Genomic DNA, 16,484 nt, shown 5'->3' with positions numbered 1-16,484 from the left:
TGAAAAGGACTCCACACTAGAACTGATGTGACAGGCTGCTTCATGTCTCAGGGAACTGTCTGGGCATGTGCATTTTCTGGTAAAATGCAAACTAAAATTCTCCATCACTCTTCACTCGTGGTCTTTAAAGATCTCCACCCCCTTTGCAAAAGAAAGATGTTTTTAACCTCATTGTCCAGGTAGAATTCCAACTTGGGAGTTTTAAATTCCTTGTGCTTCAGTTTCTCTGACACTTCTGCTGAGATGTTTGTCACCACCTGCCCTGAATTGTTCAGGAGCACAGATGCTTTGTGTTCCAAAAGTGGTAGTTTCAGCCATAAATGAAGAGCATCAGGAAATGGTGTGTAGCACCATTATGGACACTGTGGGTACCTGTCCTGGACTCCAGCTGCTGCTTCAAAAGAATGTATGTCTCCCTCTGTCACATCTGCCAGCCTCTTACGAATGTCTCAGATATATCAGGTTACTGCAAACGGCACTAGGTACCAACATTCAGGGAATATAACCTGCCCCTAGGGTGTCCTGGTGAGTAGATTGTAAAGCATTTTGAGTGTCTACCAAAATTTAAGTGCTCTCCACTGGTTCAGTATTCTTGGCCAAATCCTGATTCTGTAGCTGGACAGATATGATGCCCACTCTGTTTCCCACCTTAATGTCAGATTTACAAAGTGCTACTCTGATCCACAGAACAGAGGACTCTTCTAGAGCAGCCAGTTGCTGTGCTCCAGAGGTAGAGTAGGTTACTCAAATAGTAAATAGTATAATGTGGTAGTTGTAGCTATAAATGTGGCAGTCATAGCTATAAAAGGGAACTAGTTTTCTGATTTGTTATTCTAGCCCAAGCAGTAGAAGTGGGCAAATTCTGTCTGCCTGGGAAGTGGATAAGCTCATTTTATTTGTATGACACTATGTTAGAGAGGGAGGGAGGAGGCAGAATTCACCCTTAGGTTCCTCTGATGAGTATTCTTGGTATTCTTGAATAACTGAAAACTGCAGACATCAAAGCACCTCTTAATCTTAGTAGGTTTATACCAATACTGCCAGTTTTCTGTGTTTCTCTTTACAGCTTACAGCAGTGTGAAATGTGTGAGGAGGGTCAGTTAAGGGGAATGCAGAACTCTACCTCCTTTACTGTGGGGTAACATGGTACCTCTGGCTTCACTGACCTGGCTCTCCTGAGAGTTGGGCAAATAGGCACAGAGTTTGTCTTCACACCTTGGGACTTGGCTGATTATTAATAGAGTTCATATTCAGGAGGACGGCCACTGAAGCTCTGTCAGGGGGCCTGGGTAACATCAACAATTTGAATGTTTCTCCACTTTGCAGTGTTTCCTCACTATAAGGCAGTCATCAATTCCTCTTCCTTTAAATATACAGAAACGATACATTTTGTGAGCTGTTCAGCACAGGACAATGACCTAGTCTCAGCTTTAATACAACTTAATATTGTATGCAATTTGGCAGAATTTTATCACTTTTTCTCTCTAGATGAAAGTGCTAATAGTTGAGGCTGTAGTCACCCATTGCTATTGTGACTGATTCTCTCCAGCTTTGACTGGATTTGTATGGCCAGATTTCCTTATCACCACTATTAAGAATTTGATCTGATGGCAAAGACTTGTTCAACTGCACATAAAATGTGCTTGCTTATCCAGAAACTTTACATTCTTTGAAAGGAGTGATAATTTGCTAATTATTCTCTTTCTTTTTTAATGCTCCTTACGCTCTTCAACAATTTAATGATTTTTTTCTTTTAATCTGTACAATTAACTAAAATATAATAGCAAGAGTAATTGCTGTAGAAACAATTGGAAAGTCAGGACAGAGCTGTGCAGGGTAGTTATAAAGGATATGCCCAAATCAGGAGTTACAAAGCAGCTGAAGGAAATGAAAGGGCTGCAACTGGATCTATTCAGGGAAACAGGAGGTGGGAGAAGGAGTAGAAAACCTCGCTACAGTCAACTGGCAGGTAATAGAAGAAGAGTATAATGGCTGGTTGCTAGTACTCCAGAATACTGTACCTATTTGATGGAGATACAGGTCCCCAGAAGGGGACACGGGAAGAATGTAAAGTGGTCTGAAAGGTCCTTGCCAAAATGGATTACATAAAATGCATCCTTGGATCTACTTTGAAGAGCAGTATCCAGAAGGAATCCCACTTTCGACCTTATTGTAGCTGTATATAGTTCAGGGGCCTGAGCCCACTTTGCAGCATTCCTTGTCCAAGAATCAGTTGTGATGGTCTTGTAGGGAAAAGTGGTATTAGCAAATTCTACAAATGGCAAATTTCCACAGTCTGCTAAATGAGCTGAAGTGATGGCTTCTGGCACTTTCCTCTTCCCAGGTGAAGTTTAATCTTTGTCTGGCATGCAATGCTTTTGCTTAAAATGCCAGTCTCAAAGATACAGTCAGATTTTGTTCTCTGCAAATTCAATTCAATTCTGTATGGAAATGAAGTTATATGGAATAGGTCTACAGTTAAATGTTTTACTGTATATGTAAGGAAGAGCAAACAATTTTTAGAGTTATTTCAATTTGAGCTATGGGATAAAACCTCCAAACATTTATTATTCAAAGTAGTGCATTAAACAACAAAATAGATACTTATATAACTTATTTTATTTCTCTTCCGGCAGATGTTGGAGGATCATAGCATGCCAATGGATGACAATCAATTTAATTTACTAACAGAAAAGTTAGGATTCCTAGATGGAGGGTTGAGTTATCTGGATTTTGTGGCAATATTTGAAGGTAAAGGAATTTTAACAGCAACACAGTATAAAACAAACCCTTCCTGGAAAATGCAGAACTTTCTCTTTCAAGGAAAGGCTAATGCTGAAATAAGGAACAGATCAGTGGTATGAATTTTAGGACACTGATGACCTTTCTCTTCATAGTTCATTGATTCCTGATCTAGTTACCCTGCTGCGTATCTAACCCAGGGCTTGAGGGAAACTGGAATATGTGAGATGTGGACTAAGTAAAGGCCAGGAAAGGTATGATGGAGTTTTACTACTAGACTGCAGAAAGTAGTGAACTGGTCTCTCTGCTTATGTAGACCCTTCTCCCCAGCATTTCTTACTCTTGTTCACAGTCTTGGGACTGTGTTGTATCCCAAGTTCTGATAGTGAACTCTTGTTATAGTAGTGTTGTTCAGCAACGTCTCTTTTTCTGTCTAAAAGGTCAAGAAACAGAAACTTATCCTTTCAGGTACAAAAGATCTGTTAGAAAGCCTTTAGTGATAGGCTTTAGTAGCAGCATATCTAACTAGAGCTCTATGATGTGACCTGGTTACTTACTCACTTGTGGTTTTAATTTAAGGTATTGCTTTTGAATGATAAAGCTGTTAAGGGAGTTTGCTACCAGAGGGTGCTGAAATGCAGTTGTCTATAATGTAATAGCTTTATTGGAGTATGAAGAATTTCAGTGAGATTGTGTAGACACAGGTGTATTGTCCATACATATAACGAGGATGTGATCTTCATTGATTTACTGCTGCTGAGGAGTGAAACTTGGAGAAATATCTTTGTACTGTGGGAGCGTATTGTTTCAGTTTAGCTACTTGCCTTACTCCATCAGTAATTTCATTGATTTCACAGCAGTGTGAGTACGCTTTCAAATTTTGACTCTTAGAGACTGATTGAATCTGAATGCATTTTCTTAGGCTGGAACGCTAGGTGAAGGTTGAGTCTAGTAAGTAATTATTTGTTTCTCATTTCTTTCATATATTTTTCTTTTATTCTTTAAATCTAGATTATCTTCATAACATTCTAGTGCCACAGAAGTCAATATGAGTTTTGCCACTGACTTCAAAAAGGCCAGTTTTAATTTCTATATTATGTTTCTATTTATTATTTTTCTCAAAGGTGTCCGTTTACTTTTCCCACAGTGTTTCTATTATTTTTTACTGTCATTACTTCTCTTTAGACCTAGGAAATGGGGGAGAGCTTACTTGTGGCAGGGCTGACATAGTATTCAGGTTTTTCTTCAACTGAGGCCTAGTGTTTAGAAGTATGTGCATATGGTCATCTAATCATCTGCCCATCAAAATATTTGCATCTGGTAGCCTAGTAAAAGATGCTTGAAACAAGTTAACCTTGATTGAAAGCAAATGTGACAACACTTTGGTTTAAGTCAAGAATCAGAAAAGTTTTGTCTGTATTTAAAGCTTTTCCTTTTGACAGTCATAAGAATCACAGCTTTTCTTTCAGGAGGTTACTAAAGCTCATAGTTGTAAAAGAAACTGCAACCCACATTTAATATAAGGCTCAAAAGCAGAAGATAAAGAAAAAAAGTGACTTATTTTTCAGTGATTTGTAATTAATTGCAAGGGAGAAGAAGAGAAGCTCTGACCCCTTCGGCTGTAGTTACAGTGCTGATAGAGAGATCTGATTCTCTTCTAATAGACTTTTGTGGGAAGATAACACAAATAGAAATTTTCCTGGCTACACCGTAGTGGAGACCAGGAATGAAAAAGGGAGGAATAGTGTGTGCGTTGGGGGGAGGAGGGTTACAGGGTAAAATTGTAAGAAACAGAACATGACACTGTGAATACAGTTTAGTGGTATCACTGGAGTAGGTGTACAGGCTTTTGTTGTTTGTAGGTTACTTCTGTCTTCACTTCCATGAATAGATTCCTTTAGAAAGGTCTGTTAACTTAGGATTTTTCCACTCAGTCAGGAAATGACCGAGTAGTCATTACCTGGTGTAATGGAATGTCAGTATGTATGTATGCTATTCTTTGAGAGTTTTTCCCATTTTAAAAATCTGAGATGGATTAATTAAAATTATTATAAAGCATACTAGAAATTTGCTAAACATATGAGGAAAACCATGCCTACAAGATGGTGACAACATTTAATCAGCTGGGTGAACTACTGGTGCTAATGTTTTCTTCTCATCCAAATGTCTGAGAGATCAAGTGTTGTAGAGTGTGATCTTGCTATAGCTTCATCTGTTTAAACCACTTTGCTGCAAGGGAACAGTAGATGTAGCTAAGCTTTACGGAATTAGTGTCTTTCTTGATGAACTGCTGTCTATATCAACCCAAGCAAATACAGATACAGATTTCAATAATCTTTTAAAATACCCTTTTTAGATACCTTTTTAAATGCCCTTTCAGCAATGCAAACATACGAATGAACAGTGTTCGTGTCCATGTGAGATGGGATAGTGGGATGTAGTACGAGGGTTTCATGGACAAGAGCACATTCCCAGCAAATCCTTTCTGCTTGCCTGCCCAGTGACAATTCTGCTTTTTCCATATAGTCTCTATATGGCTCATATGTTGCAGAAAAACTCTAAAATGTTGAAGAGACTTTAAAAGATGTTATATGGTCTCTTTTCCCCAAAAAGCAAAATAGGTACCTAGAGTATCATAGCACAGTGAGCAGAAGGAATCAGAAAAATCTCAAACAGTGACCAAAATAGCTTTTCTATTGCCTAAAAATACCTTAGCCCTTCAGGAAGGGAAGTACATGCTGTGTGCCCTGCTGGAAAGCTGGCTGTCTCCCTTTCCTGATCCTGTGGGCTGTGAGATATTGAAAGTTAAAGTTGTGACAACATGAAGCTGCCATTTGTGCAGGACTGAATCTTGCCAGACCTGAACATCAGGCAAATTAGTATTGGAGTGACACTGTGTAGGTGAACTGGAAAGTAGGATGGCAAAGCTCCTGAAATACGTTGTGTTGGTTGAAAATAGCGGAGTGTTTAGCCATAACAGAATTACTCTAGGGGAGGTGGTCTAGCATGCAGCAGTTGTGCTATACAGACAAAGATGTGAGGAATTATTTTCTCTGATACTGTCTGCAGGAGCTGCAGACAGTGTTCCCTCACAGAGACAAGCAATATGACAGCAAATCATGGCTTGCTTAGTATTTATTTTCTCTTCCTCCAGTCTGATATCCTCCTTCCTCAAAGCAAGCAGGAACCGGAGAAGGCTAGAGCAAAAGGAAAAGACCTTGTCTTAGCTATGCTTTCTTTAGTTAAGATTACTCTCTAGAAGCTTCTTTTACCTTGTATTGGGAAGAAGCGTAGCAGCTGAGAAAATTCATGGAAATCACATGGACACTACTAATACTGTATACGGCTATTGCACTTTATCATGTTTGGGCTGTAAAAACCGTGATTTCAGTTTTCTTGTTTTGTTTATGTTATTTTGCTGTGCTATTTATCAGATATGTTTAATATCAACATTTCAATGCTTGCTGTGCTTTGATTTCATTACTCCAGATGCCAGATTGAATGGGCCAGGAGCTACATTATGTCACAGCCCAAACCACAGAGGAAATAATGCTAAATATCACTACATGACTGCTGAAGAATGTCTCAGTCAGCTTAATGATAAGCTGATGGAAGTCTATGGGGTAAACACATAGAGCCATGGTTTGCTTTTGGCAGGGAAGCTAGTTGTTATTGTGATACAAATATTTGTTCTAAAAGTTGGTTTGGGGGAGCTGTCAGAAAAGTGACTCTAGAAATTATGATGAGTTTCATGTTTTCTGTTGTCTCAGAAAAGTTCAGTTCAAATACATTCATTTTTCAAGGCAAAAACTGTTTTTTCTAACTGTTTTCTCTGCAGCCTTTGCCAAGAAATTAAAAGCTGAGTTATTTTTTCCCATTCTTTTGTAAGCATAGCTTTTACAGATTTTGTGATTATCATAGAATATCTCTGTACTACTCCTTCATAAAATACTCCAGGAGCATGAGTGCAGTCTATCAACAATAGGGGTTTTTTTTGCTTATTATTTTCTGTAATAACCATTAGAATGTACTCCTTGAAATCCCACCAGGGATATACATAGAATAAGAGAGGTCACATTTAACAAAAGGAAAGAAGCTGCAGGCATTAACCTTTTGCTCAGTTCATTCCATTACTGTTCCCTGGGAGAACTGGAAAAAGCAGCATCAGGAAAGGGATCCTCTCTTCAAACTAACTTGGAAGTCCCGAGCAAAGTTGATCATGCTAACAAGTAATTTCTGAAAATCTTCCCCCTTCTTAAAGGTGTTTGAACTTTTTATGTCTGTTTTGATGGGGGAAGCTGTCTAGCTGCAAAATTAATTGCTCTCTTCATAATAGGTTTTCCAAGCATGTATAAGACAAAAGGCAGAAATGAGGTACGTCTCAATATAGAATTGACAGGAAGTGGAGGCCAGTTTGCAGATTTGCATGGCAGCTGGCTTTTTGAGGCTCACTGCTTTTGCTCAGTTCTATACATGCATGAAATGAAAGCAATAGGCCTGTGGTTTACTGCAGACTATCCTATACTGGCAGAAGTAGTAGTTTGGCATTGTTTAGTAAGGTGTACTATAAATGCTTTGTATTCTCAAACTGCCTTAAACTATTTGCCTACTGTCAAAACAACTCTAGAGCAAACATTTGTTATTTATATTTTAAAATATGTAGTTGACATGGTAAATACATTTAGTCAATGATGTTCCTTGTTAGGACACCTATTCTGCCTTCCGTAACACAGACAGTAACCATGACGGTATTGTCAACATGCTTGACTTTCGACACCTCTTGGACAGCTTTCTGTTTAGTCTTAGAGATGAGGAGTTCTTGCGCCTACTTGGTATGTTGAGAATGAACTTGACCTCCACATTAAACTATCGAGAATTTTGTCAACTGTTCCAGACCCAAGAATCTAAGGAGGTACCTCCTTGGCTGATTCCACCTCCCAAGTAAGAAAGAAAAAGTTGTGTAGTGCTTACATCAATCTGATATGTTTATAGAAATGAATATGCTGTATGAAAGCTTGTATTAGATGTAATTGAAAAAAGATGAAAACATATCTTTGTCAAACTGAGGTTGGGTAGCTCTGTAAGGTTATCAGTGATACAGGATTCAATTAAATAAATTACTGAGTCCAACCTTCAGTTAAAATGAGTAAATTACCCCTGGAGACTGTTCAAAACCATAAGATTAAACATATACTGGTACCGGAATTAGAGACTTAGAGCTGAGCTAACCCCCAAAGTGAACAATGTAGCTATATCTCTTGAACATGCAGAATTGGACAGACAGTTTGGGGGTGTTATTTTGAGTGGAGGAGCAGTAAATATATTACCTGCCTGCCACAGTCCCTATCAGTTCTGAGACTAGTATCATTGTCAGCGTGCATTAGAGTAATCTGGGGGTCTGTAATCCAGATCTTTTTGCCACCAAAGCACTGAGGGTAGATAAGATCAGATGAAGTGTGCAAAAATGCTGAGGTGCTGTAGAGTGGGTGGAGAATAGGGAAACTATTGCAGCAGCCTCCTTTATTCTGAGAAGTGATACTGTCTAAAATCTCTGGAATTTTAAGGCCTGAGTTTTTCTTTAATGATAAACAGCACTTAGGCACTGAAAAAATAATTGTAAAAACTCAATGTGAAACTATATTTAACTGTGCAAACAGAGATAAATTGATAAAAATAATGACAAGATTCAGCAGGACTGAAAAAGCTTGTGAGCAGCAATTCATCTCTGCTGTGGCAATGAAGATGTGATATATACACATAGGCTTATTTCCCAGTTTTTATTTGTCTCTTACAGTGTTACTGTTGGCTCAGATGCTAGTAATATTTATCTGCTTGGTTTGTTTTTCTTTTTTCCTGAATTGGACAACTGAGTGAATCAAGAACATGAGTCTTAAACAAGAAAGAAGACTGGTGATCATCACTGGGTCTTGCTAACAGTTGGAGTCTGAGATCAATTAATGTCTTGCTCTCATTTCTCTTCCATCTGGGATTTAGTTCTAAAACTTTCTCATTTCAAAAACTGTTACTGTTTTGAAATCTAACAATGAAAATATAGTGATTGAAAGCCATGAGAATGCTTACAGCTTCCCAGCTAGGTCTTTACACCATTTTAAATGATCAGTAGTTTAGGTTTATGGAATCTTCTCCCAGATAGTAGGAGTGGGGAAGCTCTGAGAAACAGAAGGTTCCCAGGCACCTAGTATACTAAATGGGGCATTTATTTTTGTTAATCCAAACTGAGCCATAGGCAAAGGCCATTGAGGCCTGGAGCTCTGGAAGTTCAGATGTAACTCGGTTTGCAGCGTTACAGATTTCCAGGACCTAAGTTCTGGTTTTGCACATGCCATGGTATGAGAACTCAGTGGGTATGTCAGATGTATAACATAGTCTGCAGGCTAAATATTTTGTTGTCTCTTGTCTGCAGTCTTGATCTCTGTGGAGTTCAGTCCAAGAATGCTGGTGAACTGGGTGAAGAAGCTGTGTATGTCTTCAGTGTTTTCTTGTAAAGCAACAGCCAGAGGAGAAACTAATGTTAGGAAGTAGTATGAGATGGGCAGCTTTGTGTTGAGAGAAGTGAGCTGCCTCTCTTCAATTTTCTATCTGAAAGTGCTTAGGAAAGTTAAAGAGCTGTCGGCTCCAAAAGAAGGGCTCTTCTTCTAAAGCAGAGGAAGGTGCGCTATTTCAAAGAAGGGTGAGATAGGACATCCCTTCCCCTCAGTTCCTAGTTTGGTGTGTTCTTGCGTAGCACATTGATTTAGTCACCTTTCTGCATAGTTCAGTAGCTTTGCTGGATCCTATTCCGAAGCACCTGTTAATCCCTACATACTTGGACTCTCCCAGAAGCACCAGGCCCTCAGAAGTTCAGTGCTTGTAATGCTAAGCAGTGACTGGGTTAGTTTGCAAAGCGGGGTCTTACTCCCTAAACTTAACAGCTATGTCTTGTTAGTACTATCTTACTGAAAGATAGTTTTGATCTAAGTTATTGAAGTAAATCAAGGATAATCTTCCTGGAGTCACTCCAGGATATAATTGTTTCTGAACTAATTAACATTTCCTTCTGTGTATATAAATGATCCATGCTGGCTCTTGAGTTTGAGGGAGAATGAAACAACATTGATTTGAAAATAAATAGGGAATTACAAAATATAAAGCATCTTTGCTAACCTGCAGCTAGGGAAATAAGGCAGTATTTAAAGAATTAAGTTTACACAGATGTGAAGTAACAGACTTTAATGTGTATCTTAAAAACTAGGAAGTGAAATCACCACTACCATGAAGAACAACAAAAGGCAAGAAAACTTGTAGAGATTAAAGATTCCACTTACATACAGCATAGCTAGTTGTTATTCTTTTTTTCTTTTCTGAGAAAAAACCAGATGATAACGGATGCAGAGCTAGCTTGTGATCAGGCTCATTACTACCTTGCTATCAAAGCAAGAACCAGATGGCATGACCTAGCAAGGGTAAGAAGAATGTTTTCTTTAAATAAATAAACTGCACTAATATATTTCAGAACATTATGCAATGTTGATCTTCAGATACTATAAATATTCAAAAAACCCTTGCAAAATAGCTCATTAATGATAAAAACTTACTATGTGAGTAAAAAAAAATCAAGTTTGAATAATGTTCAATTTTTGTTGTGTTAATTATATAGTAGCTGCTATTATAGTTGTTTCTAAAACTTTCTTCATATTTTACTGTTGTTGGTTTTATTTAACGGTTCCATTGTAAGAGTAGCAATTAGTCTCCTCTGAGGCCTGTTTGACTAGGTGCTGTACACGAACACACACACCTATTTCCATGCTCACACCTAGTGTTGCCCAGCACAGTGAAGCCTCGATTAGGGTGACCGTCCAAAGGGATTCTCATAAAACAATTCATCAAAATTAATTCTAATTTTTTTAACTGTTGAATAATTGCAATGCTTGGAGAAGAGTAATAGAAGGAAAAAATGAATCTAAATTTTTCACTGAATGTTTGTGTAAGTGAGATAATAGTACTTGTTGTCTGAGATTGTAAGATGAATGGTAAAAAAAAAAAAAAAGCGAAATCTGATACATATTAGGTATGTAACAACTTGGGGAGAAAATCTGCAGGTCTGTTATTTTCCAGTTTTCATCTTCCACTTGCATGCTTCTCTAGTGGGCATACCCATAGATAGATAGACAATTTTAATGTTTATATCCCTGTATTCACCATCAATAAGAGACTTTCCACAGTCAGTCCACCAGGATATGTTCTTGAGATTTGCACAACCATAGCAGAAACTGAGAAACACTAAAAATCAACTGAAAAAACATTTTAAAAAATGAAATTCAGACTTACATGATTTTCCATTTGTTTCTCTATTCACATTATTCATTAAGCTTTTAGAGATATCAAATGTTTTGTCAAACTTGTTCATTCTTGTTAGTGATGATTTCTTTTACATTCCAGAGTTTTCAGGAATATGACAGTGAAGGAAATGGCATTATACAGCCAGAGGATTTGAAAAAGGTCTTATTCAGATTTGGCATTCCAGTCACCCCAGAAGAATTTAAGAAGCTTTGGGCAAGGTATGACAACTCTAAATGATTAGCTCTTACAATAATGTATCTTTTATAGGATTACAGAGTCTTTGGCAGTGCAGTGAGTTACAATAGATTACACTGCACAAAAAAACTTTTATTTTGTTATGAATGTGACCCTAGATCATGAGGATGTGTTATAGGAGGCTACACTGTATCATACTAAAATCAAGAATACAGTTAGATCCGTCAGTTTCCAATGAATTGAAAGACAATATGACTTCAGTATTACTGCTCCCTTTAATTTAATATGCCTGTGTTCATCTTGGATGGCATCTGGGTGCCACAAGTTAAATTAACTTGATTTTCGCCAATTTTGTTTCTACATGGAAATGCCTATGTCAGTTTATTCTGAGTGAAAGTCAGCTCCAAGTGTCTCAGGTCAGCTGGGAACTGCACACAGAACTTCCATCAAGGAGCTTCATAGAATGCCTATATTACACAACTGTCTGAAGTCAGTGCTACCAGCCTCTCCTTTTCAGACTACTAAATTTGCCTGCAATATTTTCAACCTAAATAAAAGTGATTCAGTCAAAAGAAAAATGCTACATACCAAATACATAACAAAAGAGAGTAAGGTAATTTCATGCTGTGTAAAGATGGCAAGTAATATCATGAAATGTTTTTATAGACAAGTAATTTGTTGTGAAGTGGGGGGGAAACATTTGTCTGCTCTTAGCTAAGAGGAGCTGTGCTATAAACAGTCTTTAAAATGGCATTGATGTCAGCTATATGTGACATTATATAAAAACCTACCTTCATTACAGGTTTTTTAAAAAAATATAATCACTCTCCCCAGCGTATGGAACCCAAATGTATTGCATCTTCGTTTCAAACTGCATTATCTATATATTTTTTTCCTAGCACTGATTCATCTCTGAATTATTTTCTGCTCCATTAGATTTTACTTTCCATTCCTTTTCCTTATGGATGCCATGGCACACTGAAGAGTATTCTTTTCCTGCAGTCATCTGCTGCACAATTTCACTCCCATAAGCCACTGCTTTTATAGAATAGATAAAATCTCTTACGTGCCTGATACGTCTGTAAGTTGAATAAAGGAATTAGAGTGAAGCTGAGGGTAAATTAGGCATTACCATGCATCAGAGCACTAGCAGTGGGAGGGACGGCAAAGGACAAACCTATGGAAATGTTCATACCTAAGAAAATATGAAAAATGTTTATGAAGTTATGCACAGGTTGCTGAAGGGTTGTTACAGTTCTGAGCATCTCAGATTTGTGTGACCTGTTTGAGACATTTGGGGTGAAGTTTTAGAAGTCAGACGCTCTTTGTCTCAAGTCAGACACTGCAAAGCAGCTGTACTGAGAGCTGGAGAATGCTCCTGACAATTTGGTCCTCAGGGTAAAATTTCCAGAAATGACTGTGTGATTATGAAGCATAAGTCCTATCTTTTGAGTCTCCTATGAAGTCACTCACTCATTCTCTGTGTGGTATGGCATCTCTACAAGGAAGGGAAGTCAGTGAGATTTAAGCTGCTAAGTCACTTAAGGATATCTGTAATGCCTTTCTATGAGGAATACATGAATATTTAAAAAGAGCATTTCTTTTTCAAGGTATGATACAGATGCAAAAAGATATCTTACTCACCAAGAATTTTTACAGAAACTGGGGATAGAGTTTGCACCCACTGACACAGAGCTCAGCAGACATATCACAGAAGACAACTATGTACACTTAAAAGTACATTATAATAATAAGCAAAAGAAACATTCAAAGCTGGAGGAGCAGCAGAAACAGCAAACTAAAGCTCTGCATGTAAATGAAATGAAAGAGCAGCTCAAGTAAGTTATTTATGAGCTTAGCATATAACTTTCTATGTTTGTGTTTAGTTTGTTAAGATGACAGTATGTACAATGCAAGTGTTATTTTACAAAAAAAGTCTCTGAAAAGGAGTCTTAGAAAGTGCTGGACAAGGTTTATACGTAGTGTTATTCCCACAATTTTTCTGGAGATAAGCCTAGCTCAGCAAGAATTATGAAACAATTTTTAAAATATTCTCCATGGTTGTATATTACTCATTTTATAGACTGCAGAGAAGCGTCTATATTGATAAATCAGAGTGTCCACAAACATTCCCAGATGCTGGAATGTGATCATCAATGCAGTTAAACTGCCAGAGCAATCTTTGTTGCCCATGTCAATTAGTATTTTCCCTGATCACTCCCAGCATAGTTCAAGAGCAAGAATGCTTCAAGGACCATACCTAATAAGCAGTTTGCAGGCAGCTGCTCTTTTTCAGTGGCTGAAAAGGTTCACCAGCAGAGATGTGCCAGCTAGCCTCTGTGGCCAGAACATTCCCTGTTTATTATGATAGATACAGGCTGTGGTTCCAGTCCTGACATTGCTGTCAGCTCAGACTAAGCATGTACAGTTTGGTCACACTGCAGTTCTCTCCTTCTTAGGTTGCTCCTGGCAGTGTAGGCTTAGAGCTACGTGCATGTGATCATCAAGAGCTTTTATTGCAGCTGCAATGGCTAGACATATAGGATAGTTTGGTCCCATATTCTATCCTGGTTCTTGGAAGAGAGCAAAGTAGCAATCACAGCTGGTTTCACAGCCCTCTAACAGCAACTTGAAATGTGAGTGAATACCGCAGCAGAAGCAGCAAAAAAACAGCCACAACAAGGATGGACCTTTGCTCTATATGGGAAAAATAAACCTCTTGTCTCCAAGCAAGAGGATCCGCTGCCTCAAACAAAATCAACACTCACAGAGTTAATAGGTCATCACTCCTGAGAAGAGCATTTGACAAACAAATGACAAAATAATACCCTACTCAGAGGGAAGTCTAATGATCCATGCTTGCCCTAGTGAGTCAGTGGTAATTAGCCTGCTGCTGTTAATAGGATTCCCAAACCTGCCGGCGGAATGAGGCAGCAGGAGAATCCACTGCTGCAGTACAGTGCTATGAAAACTTTATATTCCAGGTTGTGACAAGATATCACCTGAGTGCTTATCATGTTTTATGCTCATGCTTTCCCTCCTTTCTAGAACTTTTTTTTTTCAATAAGTATAAACCCACAGCAGCAAGGCAATACACAAATATATATCCCAAGAGCACAGAGTTGCTTTCTTTTGTGCTTGGAAAGTATGTAGAAGTTGTAGGAATTAATGCATTATTATTAATAATAATAATGATAATTCCCCATGACATTGTTGGTAAAGGTGTTACACTCATAAACAAAGACAAGAAACCATCTCTTGCAGGTAAAGAGTCACTTTCAGAAAACATTAGACAAAAAAAAAAAAAAAAAGAGAGAGAGAGAGAGAAGCCTCTAAGCTAAGACTTTTGGCTTTTTATCCTGACTTTTTAAATGCTATTTTTCAATGTCCCAAATAGTATGAAGGAGTCAAAGGCAAAACTCTCCTTTCTGTCCAGCATCACAACTCTCCCATCTGCACTGCAGCTCTCTGTGGTGTAATCTGCCCTTGTGACACACACAGGTATCAACTAATCTGTGAAAAAACTGTATAATATACAGCAGAGAAGGTTAGGCAGCCAGTTTGCGGTAGGTGTTGATTACTACAGTATTTGCAACTGTCTGATGTGAAGTTTGGGCCCTAACTATCTTGTGCTGGGCTCTTCCACTCCATTTGTTGTACCAGCCAGTTGTCTCTAATCTTACACTTGGATGAAGAGCTTTTTTGCTCAGGAACTATCTATTTCTTACCCGTTAGTGCAAGCCCAAGCGCAGTCTGGCCCTACCTCCAATACTATAACTAATAACTCATACTGCAAATAGTGAAAAGGCTGTACTGCAAGCAGAAATTATACAGCGTGGCCCAAATGTGCAGATATTCATCTTGAGGCAGTGGAGAGTAATTTAATCAATGAGGAAGACACACAAGGTAAAAAAAAATTAGAACTATTTGGTTTTGAAAACCTACCATGACAACAACTATATACACATGCATATAAAAATAAATACCTACAGTGTACAGTGATAGCTTAATCATCATTAGGAGGAAAACAGAAATTGGCAGACTGGATCAGAGACCATGTAGTTCAGTTATCTGGTAGTAAGCAAAGCCAGATGTTTCTGACTGATGTGGAACAGCCTTCTGAGAGACAGATGTGGAAAATTCCGCCCCCTAAACTAGGGCTTTCTCATCCTGGACTACGACAAAGATTAGTTTATGCCTGCAGATAAGATTTTCATATCCCTTTCACAAAGGAAGTTTTTATTAATTGTTACTATTCTGGATTTTTTTGTTTTATATATATGAAAAAATATTCAGTTTTGTTAATAATTTTTCAAATTTTTGGAGTCAGTGCTGTCTTCTGGGAATAAGACCCATAGCTTTATTGCTTGTGGTCTGCAAAATTATGTCTTGTTATTGATTATTCCCACCTTTCAATTCCACTGAATGTTCCCTTCTGTTTCCCACACTTTCTTACCCACTTCCTGGCCAGTTGGAGTGGTGCTGTGGTAGCAGGTCCTGTGTGACTTTCTCTCCTGGAAAGCTATAAGTGCAAAAAGAGTTGCTTTGAGGAGGAACTCCTCAAATTTCACACAGGGCCTTGGAAAGATGTAAGTGACTCTTAAGCCAGAGTCATTTGAAGAATGAAATCTATCTGCAGGGTGACTGTGAAGGCCATGATCCAGTGGACTGTCAGCCTTCCACTCCAGAAAGAGATAAGACAGCATGAGACACAGGAAGCAGAAGTGGGCACCATGCCCTTCTACCATAAAAAGTCAGTGTAAGGAGATCTGTTCTTGGGCAGGAGAGCGGATGTAGTGGCTACAAAACACAATCTTGATCATCCCCATAGTTCTCAGGCCCCAATTCATTCTCTATGAGTTGGGAAATTGATTGCTTTCACCTGTCAAATTCTGCCTGAGGGAGGCAGTTCCCCAGGAATGAATTTCTAGGATCCACTAGGTACCACTAGCAGCAGCACCCACATCCCGTTGTGTGATCATGCTCAAGCTCTCCCTTTACCATTTATACAGAGGCTGCATCATAGAATCATAGGACCATAGAATCAGTAAGGTTGGAAGGGACCTCTGGAGATCATCTAGTCCAACCTCCCTGCTCAAGCTGGGTCACCTACAGGTTGTTAGACAGGTGGGCCTTGAAGATCTCCAGAGAAGGAGACTCCACAACCTCTCTGGGCAACCTGGTCCAGGGCTCTGTCACTCTCACAG

The 16,484-nt window shown here is 38.6% G+C and overlaps 1 protein-coding gene across 1 annotated transcript in view; it reads left to right on the top strand.

The window, feature by feature from the left end:
* The window catches only part of EFCAB6 (EF-hand calcium binding domain 6), a 107,024-nt gene that overhangs the window by 50,904 nt on the left and 39,636 nt on the right, over positions 1–16,484 (top strand). The window contains exons 13-19 of the mRNA XM_062568906.1: positions 2,637–2,751; positions 6,232–6,365; positions 7,448–7,683; positions 9,167–9,223; positions 10,109–10,205; positions 11,182–11,300; positions 12,888–13,014. Coding sequence (XP_062424890.1) covers positions 2,637–2,751; positions 6,232–6,365; positions 7,448–7,683; positions 9,167–9,223; positions 10,109–10,205; positions 11,182–11,300; positions 12,888–13,014 — 885 coding nt within the window. The remainder of the gene's footprint in view (positions 1–2,636; positions 2,752–6,231; positions 6,366–7,447; positions 7,684–9,166; positions 9,224–10,108; positions 10,206–11,181; positions 11,301–12,887; positions 13,015–16,484) is intronic.

Source organism: Rhea pennata, chromosome 1 (genome assembly GCF_028389875.1).
Source record: "Rhea pennata isolate bPtePen1 chromosome 1, bPtePen1.pri, whole genome shotgun sequence".
In the NCBI taxonomy this organism is placed as follows: domain Eukaryota; kingdom Metazoa; phylum Chordata; class Aves; order Rheiformes; family Rheidae; genus Rhea; species Rhea pennata.
The sequence above is the reverse complement of the archived record's forward strand: the minus strand, read 5'-3'. Positions and strand labels throughout refer to the sequence as shown.